The sequence below is a fragment of the Rutilus rutilus genome, assembly GCF_951802725.1.
Source record: "Rutilus rutilus genome assembly, chromosome: 5".
In the NCBI taxonomy this organism is placed as follows: Eukaryota; Metazoa; Chordata; class Actinopteri; order Cypriniformes; family Leuciscidae; genus Rutilus; species Rutilus rutilus.
The window spans coordinates 49,451,382-49,464,114 of NC_140213.1; the positions used below are offsets into that span (position 1 = coordinate 49,451,382).

At 38.6% G+C, this 12,733-nt stretch overlaps 2 protein-coding genes across 3 annotated transcripts in view; one reads left to right on the forward strand and one right to left on the reverse strand.

Moving 5' to 3' along the window:
- The window catches only part of nnt2 (nicotinamide nucleotide transhydrogenase 2), a 32,190-nt gene extending 22,600 nt beyond the window's left edge, over positions 1 to 9,590 (forward strand). For both annotated transcript variants that reach the window (XM_084409449.1, XM_084409450.1), the window contains 4 exons: positions 3,206 to 3,287; positions 4,202 to 4,320; positions 6,938 to 7,053; positions 9,297 to 9,590. In XM_084409449.1, coding sequence (XP_084265575.1) covers positions 3,206 to 3,287; positions 4,202 to 4,320; positions 6,938 to 7,053; positions 9,297 to 9,443 — 464 coding nt within the window. In that variant the 3' untranslated portion in view covers positions 9,444 to 9,590. The remainder of the gene's footprint in view (positions 1 to 3,205; positions 3,288 to 4,201; positions 4,321 to 6,937; positions 7,054 to 9,296) is intronic.
- On the reverse strand, positions 9,450 to 12,705 carry dtwd1 (DTW domain containing 1). The gene is made up of 4 exons (XM_084409453.1): positions 12,432 to 12,705; positions 11,148 to 11,291; positions 10,713 to 10,911; positions 9,450 to 9,859 (listed from the first exon to the last, which is right to left on the reverse strand). Exons 1-4 carry the CDS (start codon positions 12,624 to 12,626, stop codon positions 9,633 to 9,635), a joined length of 765 nt encoding a protein of 254 aa, XP_084265579.1. The 5' UTR covers positions 12,627 to 12,705; the 3' UTR covers positions 9,450 to 9,632.
- Between the last annotated feature and the right edge of the window lie 28 nt (positions 12,706 to 12,733).

Below are 12,733 nucleotides of genomic sequence, written 5' to 3' on the forward strand. Positions count from 1 at the left end.
ACACACACTAACCCTACCCCTAAACCTACCCATCACACACACACACTAACCCTACCCCTAAACCTGTCCATCACAGAAAACTTTCTGCATTTTTACATTTTCAAAAAAATATAATTTAGTATGTTTATTTACCCATTCCCCTCATGAGGACCGCTGGCTGGCTGGCTGGCTGGTCCCCACAATGGAGGTGATCTCAGGTTTTACTATCTTTGTGGGGACATTTGGTTCCCACAATGTAATATAAATCAAACGCACTCTCTCTCTCTCTCTCTCTCTCTCTCTCTCTCTCACACACACACACACACACACACTCGCACACACTCACACAAACACCAGACAAATCATTAAACTTTACAACTTGAATGTTTTTTAAAGCGCTTTAAACGTTAAGGGAACATTCCATTTCGGGAACATTGTTGGAATGTTAGTTTTGTGCGTTCTGAAACAAGAAGCAACATTTAAAAAATTATAGAAGAAGATCCAACTGAACGTTTCAGGCAAAACATCCCATTCTGTGCTAACGGTTTGAGAACGCGACCTCGCACTCTCACACATCTCTCCCTCGCCCGTCAAAATCACCCCAAGCCCTTAAATTATTCTTATTTTTTTTGTCCAGAAAGATAATTTCATTTCATTTTGATAATTTTTTTCTATTTTTTAATGCAGTTTTTGGGGAGATTTTTTTGAATTTTTTTTTACTTTTATTTACATTTTTAGATTTGATCAATAAATAATAAATAAATAGTAATTTAAGCACATTCCTCATATTCTTTCAACTTAAATTCAAAATAACTCACAATTTCATGCATAACCCTTTTAATTCAGCTCTAAATATCTTACATCAGTGTCTTTGACCTCTTGTGGAGAATAAATAACATAAGATGATATTTCATGACTCTAGATGGCCTTATAGCTCTATATGAGCTGTTCCTCTGGGTCCTAAAGTCAGTTCCCTTCAGTGTGCATTCAGATACACATGTAGACATTATAAATAATAAGTTTTAGCATTTTTTTCAATTAAATTCAAAAACTTTATTGTCTATCCTCACAGGGGTAGAAAATTGTCTTTAGACAAAGGCTCGACAAACAATACAACAACACCACCACATAACATAAATTTTTAAAACCAACTACATCAAAACCGACACAATTCTTATCAAGAACATAAGATTCATCTCAAGATCCCATTTAAAATACCAGTAACAGTTGGAATAAAAGTCGTCTTATATCTGGCCTTTTTTCCAAAGGTACTTTAGACCGTCTGCCAGAAGGAACATTAATAAAAAAAAAACATTTTAGTTTGAGTTTTGAGCATTTTTAGGTTTTTCTATGTGAACTGAAGCATTTCTCGCATCCATTCATTCCTAAGGGGGTCAGATTGACCCGAGAGAACTTTTTTTTATTTTATTTTTTTATTTTTTTTATTCGTGGTTCAAGTGCAACAAAAGTCGTAGAGTCTTGGACCCCTCTGATGAACACTCAATTTTTCAAATTGTTTAAAAAATGAGTTTCGGGTGAAATTGTATTATTTGTTAAAAAGTATTTGTTACTTTTTTAAATTTAAACCACAAAACTCCTTGAATCTATAAAAAAAAAAAAAAAGTGTGTGTGTGTGTATTCGTGGTTCAAGTGCAACAAAAGTCCTAGAGTCTTAAACACTCACATAAAATAAAAAAATGACCAAAAGAGTTTCGGGTCAAAATGACCCGAGGGAAGACCGGATAACTGTCAACAAATGTTTTATTAATGTTACTGGAAGAACTTTAGTTCATAACCTTGAGAGAACCCTGTCAGAACGTTAGCTAAAGTTCTAAGTCTCGACTCAAAAACGAGAAAGTGTGAGAAACATGTGGAGAAGAGCCTGAACACGGGTCACACACACACACACACACACACACACACACATGTGTGCGTGTCTCGAGTCCACACGCGATCTCCTGTGGAGAGACATCTGGAGTTCAGGAAACTCTGCAATCTGACTGCAATCAAACGGATTTCCCTGAAAGTCCTCACACACACACACACACACACACACACACACACACACACGGCTGATGACACGATTCTCCACACTCCTGCAGTTATTAGCAGGAAACATGAAGCAAATGTGGATCTTGAAACATCAAGTGAAGGGGTTTAGGGGATTCCTCCGTGACAGAAGATTAATAACTGACATGAAGTTGTGTGTGTGTGTGTGTGTGTGTGTGTGTGTGTGTGTGTGTATGTGTGTGTGTGTGTGTTTTTCTTTTTTTTCTCGTGGTTTTCTTTATTAACAAAAAAGAAGAGTATGTTACAAATAGTACAGTACAGTGTACACGAAAATACAACAGATGTGCCAGTTGCACACTAGGGGGGTTCATGTAGATCTACTTCAAGACATTGAAAGATTTATACATTTTCAAAGTTTGAACTGCTTTTTGCTTCATAGAAAGTCGAATTGAGTCAATATGAAGCTCAATTTCTCTCTTAAATGACGTAAAACAGGGTTTTTACAGGAAAATGTACATCTGTGAACATTTGGTGCCATTAAAAGAATACAGTCTCTATAGTTCTCCAAAAGACAATAAATGTTTCCAAAACAACACAAATTCTTTGTGATAAAATTTCAACCATTTTTCCAAAATGGTCTTAAAAACGGGCAGAGCCGAATAAATGAACCTCAGCTGTCACAAAAAGTGCAATTAAATGTCACTTTTAAATTTCACAAAGTAATGTTTAACTGGGTAAATTCTATGTAAAAGTTTGAATGATACCCCCATTAACTTTGTTTGTAATTAAATATTTATTACATATAAGCCAAACCTTTTTCCACACAATATTGTCTGTCACTTGATTCCAATATGAGTAAATATAACTATGAAAAGTATAACTCATGTATTCAAACAAGTATTCATTACTTCAATGAGCTCATTGTTTCTGCATTAAATTATTACATTGTTTAAATTAGTACATTTTTAGCTAACTGTGATTTTGTATATGCACATTTCTGAAATACATAACTTAGACAGTTTCCTCTGATAACAGATCACTGTAAATTATAATTCATGCATTTTCTGTAAAGCTGCTTTGAAACGATGTGTATTGTGAAAAGCGCTTCAAATGTTAATTAAATTGAATTAAATATAAGGCAGAGACACATTGTTGAATATGAATTCTTTTCTGATGTCTAAACAGTGTGTGTGTGTGTGTGTGTTCTCTCGGACAGGCTGGGGTTTGTGCGCGGCCAAGGCTCAGTATCCCATCGCTGACATGGTGAAGATGTTGAAGGAACAGGGCAAAAGTGTGAGGTCAGACGCTCAACTCTCGCGAACTCTTAAATCAGCGAGAACATCAAAATAACCCCAGAATAATCGCATGCTGAACTCTCACACATCCAATGTTTTCAATGTCTTGAATACTTGGCAGGTCAGCAGCGTAATTCTGTTAAAAAGGAGACAAAACACATCTGTGTCTAATAAAAAAGCGCTGGTAAAAACGCAGGCGTTCTGTAAATAAAGAGGGAAAGTGTAAAACATTCTCCGAGTATTTACATCGCAGACGGTGGAGAAACCAGAATTAATAGCTTGAGGAGTAAACGGTTACGCTTTATTCTCAGGTGCCCTAGTTATACAGAACTATAAGTTCTGAGTAATATTAATTAACAACATGCACGTACTTTATAATTATAGTTAGTCATGTAATTATGCATTATGCAAAAACAACAACAATCTTTCTTAGTATTTTTGTCTTGGTTTCCAGTACAAATAAACATTCTTAAAGCAAAATGACTTGAGATATCTCAATTGCAAAATTTATCAGTTTTTTGCTTAAAACTAGAACAAATATCTGCAGATGGACTATAAATAAATAATTGTTTTCCTTCTGAATTAAGATTATATTTCTGACCTCATTGGCAGATATTAGTTCTTGTTTTAAGCACAAACTCACTTCATTTTCAGTTTTAAGAAAGCTTAATATCTTCAGTCATTCTGCTTCTCCAGTAAATGCATCTTGATTTAAGAATGTTTGGATATTTGTGCTGGAAAACAAAACGAAAATACTGAGGAAAAACATCATTTTTGCTGTGTTTTTTACTATAGTAAGTGTAACTGAATGAACTCCCACTTGCTCTGCTGTTGAAAAGTTTCATGTTGAATTGTTCTGATTATAAAGCTCATATTCTGCAGTAGTTGAGTATCGTGTGTGTGTGTGTGTGTGTCAGGTTTGGGATTCACCCGGTGGCCGGACGAATGCCCGGACAGCTCAATGTGCTCTTGGCCGAGGCCGGCGTCCCGTACGACGTGGTTCTAGAGATGGACGAGATCAACAATGATTTCCCAGGTCAGATTTATTTATTTAAAGGGCTCCTATAATGCCCTTTTCTCAAGATGTAAAATAAGTCTCGGATGTCCTCAGAGTGTGTGTGTGAAGTTTTAGCTCAAAATACCCCACAGATATTTTTATATAGCATGTTAAAAATGTCACTTTTTGAGGGTGAGCAAAAACGCACTGTTTTTGTGTCTGTCCCTTTAAATGCAAATGAGCTGCTGCTCCCGGCGCAGGGGGCGGAGCTTCAAGAGCTTGCACTCACACAAACTGCGTCCCAATTCGCCTACTTATACTACGCCCTAAAAGTATCTTTTTGTGAAGAAAAAGTACATACTTTTGAGTGTGTAGCAAAAGAGCTTTGGGACACACTACCTCGTCATCTTAACGGACAGATCTGTCACCGTAAACTGCCCTGTCAATCATCTTGTCACAGTTAAAAAATCCTCCATTCAATCTAATTTAATTTCCTACCGTTTCAGAGAGAAATGTAGTCGCACGTTGATCTGCAGTCGTGGGTCTTTCATGCGGAGACTCCTCATGTGTTTGCAGTTTGAATATAATGATGCATTTAAAAGTTAATGGCTAAACGTATCTTTACAAAAGTTCACAATGCTGCTGCAGATGCAATATAACGTAGACAACATTGAATAAATACATTTTCGTCAGGTTAGACACTGATAATGAATCACTCAAACCCCTTTATCTAAACCTCTCTACATAACCGCCGGACTCGCGCGTCCTCCATGTCTGTAGTTTTTTAACACTTTTCACTCGTGTTTGTAGTTCTAACCGAATCCTCGTCCAACGCGCGATGGGTTGTGGGCAATATTAGCCGTTAGCGTGCGCATCGATCTGCACTTCGGATTCTGACCGGAAGTAGTAGATCATCCGGGTATCTTTGGAACACTCATTTCAACATACTACAATTTGGGATGTACTAATTCTATTTTCGAACACTATTTAGGACGGATAGTATGCTAATTGGGACGCACCGACAGACTTGCACTGAAAATTTCAACAACTTTTAGCCTTTTATGTTCAAACCGGAGTCAGAAAGATGGAGAGACTCAAGAAGAAGTGACAACATGTAGAAGCAACAGGACGTTTCTGAATAGTTAATTGATGAATTTATGTTGCTGATGTGTGGTTAACGATCTTCTAGTCATTGATTAGCATATTCTGTCATGATAATCTATAAATCGCGTTCCCGGGGGCGGAGTTTATGTAAATTTTTAGAGTTAGTGACATCACTAACCCTAAAATTTACATAAACTCCGCCCACGGAGGAATGTGGTGTAGTCTCTACCAGCCGTTTGTTGTAGTCCTTAAACTATTTCTTTAAAAGTAAATATCTCCCTTTGCTTTGAACTTTGAGCGTCGTAACTTTGCAGATGTAGTTTATGCTCAAACAGCAACATTACACACTCACTAAAGTTAGAAAAGTCAAATCATAATCAACCACCCCTTTAATGTTTTATTTGTATAGGGACAGATACAACTGTGACAACAGCCATCCAGTGCGTGGATCATAGTGCTTGTGGCTAAAGCTAATTTGCAACACTTGTCCCTAGAATTTAATAGCAGATTTAATAGCGTGTTGATCAGAAGAGCCGATTTGCAGTCTGATTCTGTGTTGCGAAGTGCATCACGTTCAGTTTTCCTCATCTAGTTTATTTACAGCAATCAAATGTGTCAATTAAGGGCTTAAATACTTACAAATTGTATTTAAAGAACTGATCTGACTGTTATATCAACTCTGAACTTCATCTTAGTATTTATCTACATTAGTGTTGGGTTATATTTTGTGAAAGAGTCTCTTCTGCTCACCAAGACTGCATCTATTTGATCAAAAATACAGTAAAAATTGTGAAATATTATTACAATGTAAATCAGCTGTTTTCTATATGAATATATTGAAAAATGTAATTTATTCCTGTGATCAAAGCTGAATGTTCAGCATCATTACTCCAGTCTTCAGTGTCACATGATCCTTCACAAATCACTCTAATATGATGATTTGATGCTCAAGAAACATTTATGATTATTATCAGTGTTAAACAGTTGTTCTGCTTCAGACTTCGGTGTAAACCATTATACATTTTATTTTTCAGGATTCTTAGATGAATAAAAAGTTAAAAACAACAGCATTTATTTCAAATAGAATCTTTTGTAACATTATAAATGTCACTTGATCAATTTCATGCGTCCCTGCTGAATAAAAGTATTCATTTCTTCTTCTTTTTTTTTAATAGTAGTAATAATGTTATGTTAAATAGCCAAAGAAAATTTGTATGCCCATTGATTTCCATTGAATATGAAGCAGTGAGCGAGTTATCAGCCGTTTGACTGCTGTCAGTGGGTACGCATGCGGTGTGCGTCCGGTACGACGGATGAGCCGATGATCAACAGACGGCAGCGGTCAGGACACAGTCTGGAGTCTGGTCTTTGTAATAACTCATTTTTATTATGTAATTGTGCCTAGACATGCAACCTCGAGTTGGAGTCGGAGGGCAGCACGTGTTTTTATTTAGCCGGTGCAGATAAGAACGTAGAGCGAGGGAGAAACCTGATCGCATCGCATGAGAACGACCGTCTTATTCTTTCTGTGTGTGTGTGTGTGTGTGTGCAGAAACCGACCTGACGCTCGTGATCGGAGCCAATGACACCGTCAACTCCGCAGCGCAAGAAGATCCGAACTCTATAATCGCTGGGATGCCGGTGCTGGAAGTGTGGAAGTCAAAGCAGGTGATTATTGATTATTGATTATGCACAGCCGTGTGAATAACGTCTATGTTTGAAAACACAAAATGTCCACACGTGTTTTCCAACAGTTTCTCATCTACACTGGCTACGTTTACATGCAACCAAATAATCCGTTAGTAATCGGATTGACGACTCTATCGGCCTGAAAGCTTAATGTAAAACACATTAATCGATCCGATTGAGATCGGATTGAAAGGGCTGGTTAATTCCTTTTCTAATCCGATCGAGAGAACATGTAAACACTGGATCGGATTGAAACCGAAAATAGCGTGACGACGTAGAAATAGTGTAATGATGTAGAAATAGCGTAATGATGTAGAAATAGCGTAATGATGTAGAAATAGCGTACTGATGTAGAAATAGCGTAATGATGTAGAAATAGCGCAATGACGTTGAAATAGCGTAATGACGTAGAAATAGCGTAATGATGTAGAAATAGCATAATGATGTAGAAATAGCGCAATGACGTTGAAATAGCGCAATGACGTTGAAATAGCGTAATGACGTAGAAATAGCGTAAAGACGTAGAAATAGCGTAATGATGTAGAAATAGCGTAATGATGTAGAAATAGCGCAATGACGTTGAAATAGCGTAATGACGTAGAAATAGCGCAATGACGTAGAAATAGCGTAATGACGTAGAAATAGCGCAATGACGTTGAAATAGCGTAATGACGTAGAAATAGCGCAATGACGTAGAAATAGCGTAATGATGTAGAAATAGCGTAATGATGTAGAAATAGCGTACTGATGTAGAAATAGCGTAATGATGTAGAAATAGCGCAATGACGTTGAAATAGCGTAATGACGTAGAAATAGCGTAATGATGTAGAAATAGCATAATGATGTAGAAATAGCGCAATGACGTTGAAATAGCGCAATGACGTTGAAATAGCGTAATGACGTAGAAATAGCGTAAAGACGTAGAAATAGCGTAATGATGTAGAAATAGCGCAATGACGTTGAAATAGCGTAATGACGTAGAAATAGCGCAATGACGTAGAAATAGCGTAATGATGTAGAAATAGCGCAATGACGTTGAAATAGCGTAATGACTTAGAAATAGCGTAATGACGTAGAAATAGCGTAATGATGTAGAAATAGCGCAATGACGTTGAAATAGCGTAATGACGTAGAAATAGCGCAATGACGTAGAAATAGCGTAATGACGTAGAAATAGCGCAATGACGTTGAAATAGCGTAATGACGTAGAAATAGCGCAATGACGTAGAAATAGCGTAATGATGTAGAAACAGCGTAATGACGTAGAAATAGCGTAATGACGTAGAAATAGCGCAATGACGTAGAAATAGCGTAATGACGTAGAAATAGCGCAATGACGTTGAAATAGCGTAATGACGTAGAAATAGCGTAATGACGTAGAAATAGCGCAATGACGTTGAAATAGCGTAATGACGTAGAAATAGCGCAATGACGTAGAAATAGCGTAATGATGTAGAAACAGCGTAATGACGTTGAAATAGCGTAATGACGTAGAAATAGCGCAATGACGTAGAAATAGCGTAATGACATAGAAATAGCGCAATGACGTTGAAATAGCATAATGACGTAGAAATAGCGTAATGATGTAGAAATAGCGCAATGACGTTGAAATAGCGTAATGACGTAGAAATAGCGCAATGACGTAGAAATAGCGTAATGACGTTGAAATAGCGTAATGATGTAGAAACAGCGTAATGACGTAGAATAGCGTAATGAAAATAGCGTAATGACGTAGAAATAGATTATTTACATCGCAGACGGTGGAGAAACCAGAGTTTATAGCTTGAAGAATAAACGGCTACGCTTTATTCTCAGGTGCCCTTGTTATACTAACAAGTTCTGAGTAATATTAATTAACAACATGCACTTACTATATAATTATAGTTAGTCATGTAATTATGCATTATGCAAAAAAAACAATCTTTCTTAGTATTTTTGTCTTGTTTTCCAGTACAAATAAAGCAAAATGACTTATATCAATTGCCAAATTTATCAGTTTTTTTGCTTAAACAAATATCTGCAGATGGACTATCAATAAATAATTGAAATCTGTAAATCTGTGTGAATGAGGATCGTTTTGACAATGGGTCGTCTGTATGCGGAAAACTCAAAGAAAAAACGTCTCCGTTTTAAGCGTATCGTTGTCGTGTAAACGTACCCTTAGTGTGGACATGGCCTAAGCGTGTGTGTGTGTGTGTGTGTGTGTGTGTGTGTGTGTGCAGGTGATCGTGATGAAGCGCACTTTGGGTGTGGGATACGCTGCGGTCGATAACCCCATTTTCTACAAGCCCAACACTTCCATGCTCCTGGGAGACGCCAAGAAGACCTGCGACAGTTTACAGGCCAAAATAAGAGACGCCTTTTACTAACAAGAGTGCAAGAAATCATTTATTGTCAAATACACATTGAAGTGCCTTTAGAAATCCAATCAGTGAATGTTTCAGCCATTCTGGGAATATGCATGCGGACTTTGACTTGTAAATAAAAAATATTTAAATCTCACTGAGACAAAATGCATCCATTGCGTTCAAATAATAGTTATTGTTTGTTTGTTTGTGTCACACTTTCCCAGCAGCCTGTTTGGCTTTATTGATGAGTTTATGCAGGAATGAGAAGAAGAACAGCAGGTTGTCGTATTCTCCCGTGTACTCGGAGAAGTAGTGGATGTGCAGGTCCTTCAGAAAGTAGTAAACGGCCTCTATTGTGGCCAGGTATGTGTCCGGACTGCCTTTCTGACGCCGCCAAAAACAGGTTCTTCTGCTCTTCAGCTCCACGTGTGGTAAAGCTGCGGGGAAATAACATCCATAACGTCACGTCTGAGACACACACACACACGCTAAAGGGATTTTCACACTGCGCCGTTCTTAAACCCCTCTTTTAACCTCGGGTGAAGGAACGTTTGTGATTTAGAAGTACACAATAAAAGTACAAAGGATTGTACTGTTCTTTAAAGTCCCCTTGTAGTCAATAATTTTATCCCTTAAAACTCATCTAATCACCAAAATTACACATTTAAAAGTTTTTTCCTTGAAAAAATATTCTTCATGCCTTATAATATCTTGACTGTAACTCGACACCCTCGCCTCATTTAGTATGCGCGGTTATATGAATATGAAAATGAGCCCCGCCTCCACTCACTCACTCAGCTCAGAGATCCACTGGTTGGCGATCACACGTTGATCTGATTGGTTACAAGGTAGTTTGTGACGTCAGAAACACCAGCGATTTCAAAGCGTGTTTTTAATGTGGCGTTTTAATAAGAATTTACCCGTGGTTTATCTTAAAGCATATTGAAAACACCACATTAATAACCATTATTAAAAACACAGTTTGAAATCGCTGGTGTTTCTGACGTCACAAACTACCTTGTAACCAATCAGATCAACGTGTGATCGTCAACCAGTGGATCTCTGAGCTGAGTGGAGGCGGGGCTCATTTGCATATTCATAGCACCGCGCATACTAAATGAGGCAAGGGTGTCGACTCGAGTTTCATTCAAGATATTTTAAGGCATGAAGACATTTTTTCCCAAGGATTTTTTTTTCTATACATTTAATTTTGGTGAGTTTTAAGGGATAAAAAAATTATTGACTTTAAAGTGTGAAAAGCGCTAAAGATGAGAGGGAATCTGCTGGCACCTTGAAGACGTTCATCTGTGATGATTCTGGTGGTTTGGTTCCAGGTGCTGTCGATGAAAACCACTCTCTGGATCGGGCAGGTGTGAGTTTCAGAAGCCGCCGCCTTCAATCTCTTCGATCTCTGCGCTCCACCGGCAGAAAAATACTCCCATAATTCCTCCACCGTCATCGCGTCCGGTCCGGGAAACACCAGCACGATCTGTGGGAAGAACAGGGATCTGTAAAACCCGAGACGGACTCACGCGGCGGGTCGGAGGGGTTTCGCTTAGTGCTGGGCGGATCAAATAGATTTTCTAAAAGGCTTTGACATCGCTGCATAAACATGAGCACTGCACGTTTCAAAGTTAGGGTTAGGGTACCGTGAAACCGGTATAATTTAGAAAAATACCGTGATATAAATCTTTGGTCGTGCCGCCCAGCACTAGTTTTGCTCACGTTTTCTGCGCTCTGGTCCAGCTCTGGGATGCAGGGATATGTGTAGATGGTGACGTCTTGCGGCGCGAGGATTCTGGCCTGAATTGCCGTGCTCTTGCCGTCCGTTTCATTCGGGTGTTTGATGATGTCGATCTTCACCGGCAGCTGAAAACACCAGACAGATGTTTCATGAGCTTTAAAGGGGACATATCATGACTTTTCCCATGTTGGGAACTGTGGACACTTGTGGAGAAGTTCAACATGATGATGAGATGATCAGTGTAACTCCACAACAACTACACAAATGTCTCCACTAACATTCAGAAACTCTTCCTGAGTCTTTCCGTAAGGCTGCACTCGCTACTGGTTATTCTGGGATTCTGGATGAGTGAGATTGGCCTGTTCTGTTATTGCTGGAGTATCTGAAGCTGGTGTAAAGACTCCGCCCTCTTCTGAACGGAGGCGGAGCTAAAGCTCATTTGCATTTAAAGGGACACAAACAAAAACGTGCCGTTTTTTGCTCACACCCAAAAAGGGGCAAATTTGACAAGCTATAATAAATGATAAGGTATTTTGAGCTGAAATTTCACAGACACACTCTGGGGACGCCATAGATTTATATTACATCTTGTGAAAAGGGGCATAATATGTCAATTTAACAAACACAACATGTGATTCATTGTATATTTTGTTTTCCGTGGACCGTGGACCGTGAAAGGAGATGTTGATTCATATGAGGATCTGACTCTCAAATAATTTTCTATTCCTAAAACTATGGAAGGAATGAGTGTTTGGCGGCCACGAGTTTCCTGTGGGTTTTGGATTTATTGAGTAACTTTTATGTCGAAGGCCAACTGTCTTCCAGTAATGTTCACCACAAACCTTATTTTACTCATAATTCCAAAATGTCTCGGTCTATAAATTAATTAAGTTATTCTGATTCAAGATTATAAAAAAAAAAAAACAGTGATGTGCAAATAATGATAAATAATGTACAATAAACACTGCAATATTCCATAAAAAATAAGAACGGTCAATTCTGATTTCATGGTGACTTTAAATTCTGGAAAATTCTGGTAAATTTGACTACTTAAATATCAGATTCTTATTGTTTCTTGTCATTTTAGCATCAGTCATACAGGTTTGGAGCGACATGATGGTGAGCAAATGATGACAGAATTGACACTTTTGGTTTAATTGTTGCTTTAAATGTGCACAGTTACAATTTGATTATTTAAAGTCATGCTAACTTAGATGTGTGATGATGATGCGAGCGCGTGCTGTGTAATGTGATGGTTTACGGACCTTGACGCTCGGAACGTCCCGCGGCTCCAGCCCGACCAACGCGCAGCAGCTGTAGCAGTAAAACATGCGCGACGCGCCGCAACGCGAGCACTTCATCCGGCCCGCGCGCTGCGCGTCATCCAGCGGGGCGTGCGACGCGAGCATCAGGCCGCTCAGAGAGCTCCTGTCCCCGGCAGCGCAGTCCTGATCCGACATGATCGCATCCACACACTCCACACACACTGTAAAACATATGACAACAATCCCACGTGTTCACTGCGCACCGGAAACACTCACACGTCTCCAGGAAGCCGGAAGAGAAA

Coding starts and splice junctions, on each gene's coding strand:
- dtwd1 (XM_084409453.1), bottom strand. CDS start 12,626: ATGTCGGATCAGGACTGCGCTGCCGGGGACAGGAGCTCTCTGAGCGGC. Junction 11,292..12,431: donor GGGACGTTCCGAGCGTCAAG/GTCCGTAAACCA, acceptor TGGTGTTTTCAG/CTGCCGGTGAAGATCGACAT. Junction 9,860..10,712: donor CACAGATGAACGTCTTCAAG/GTGCCAGCAGAT, acceptor ATTTCCCCGCAG/CTTTACCACACGTGGAGCTG.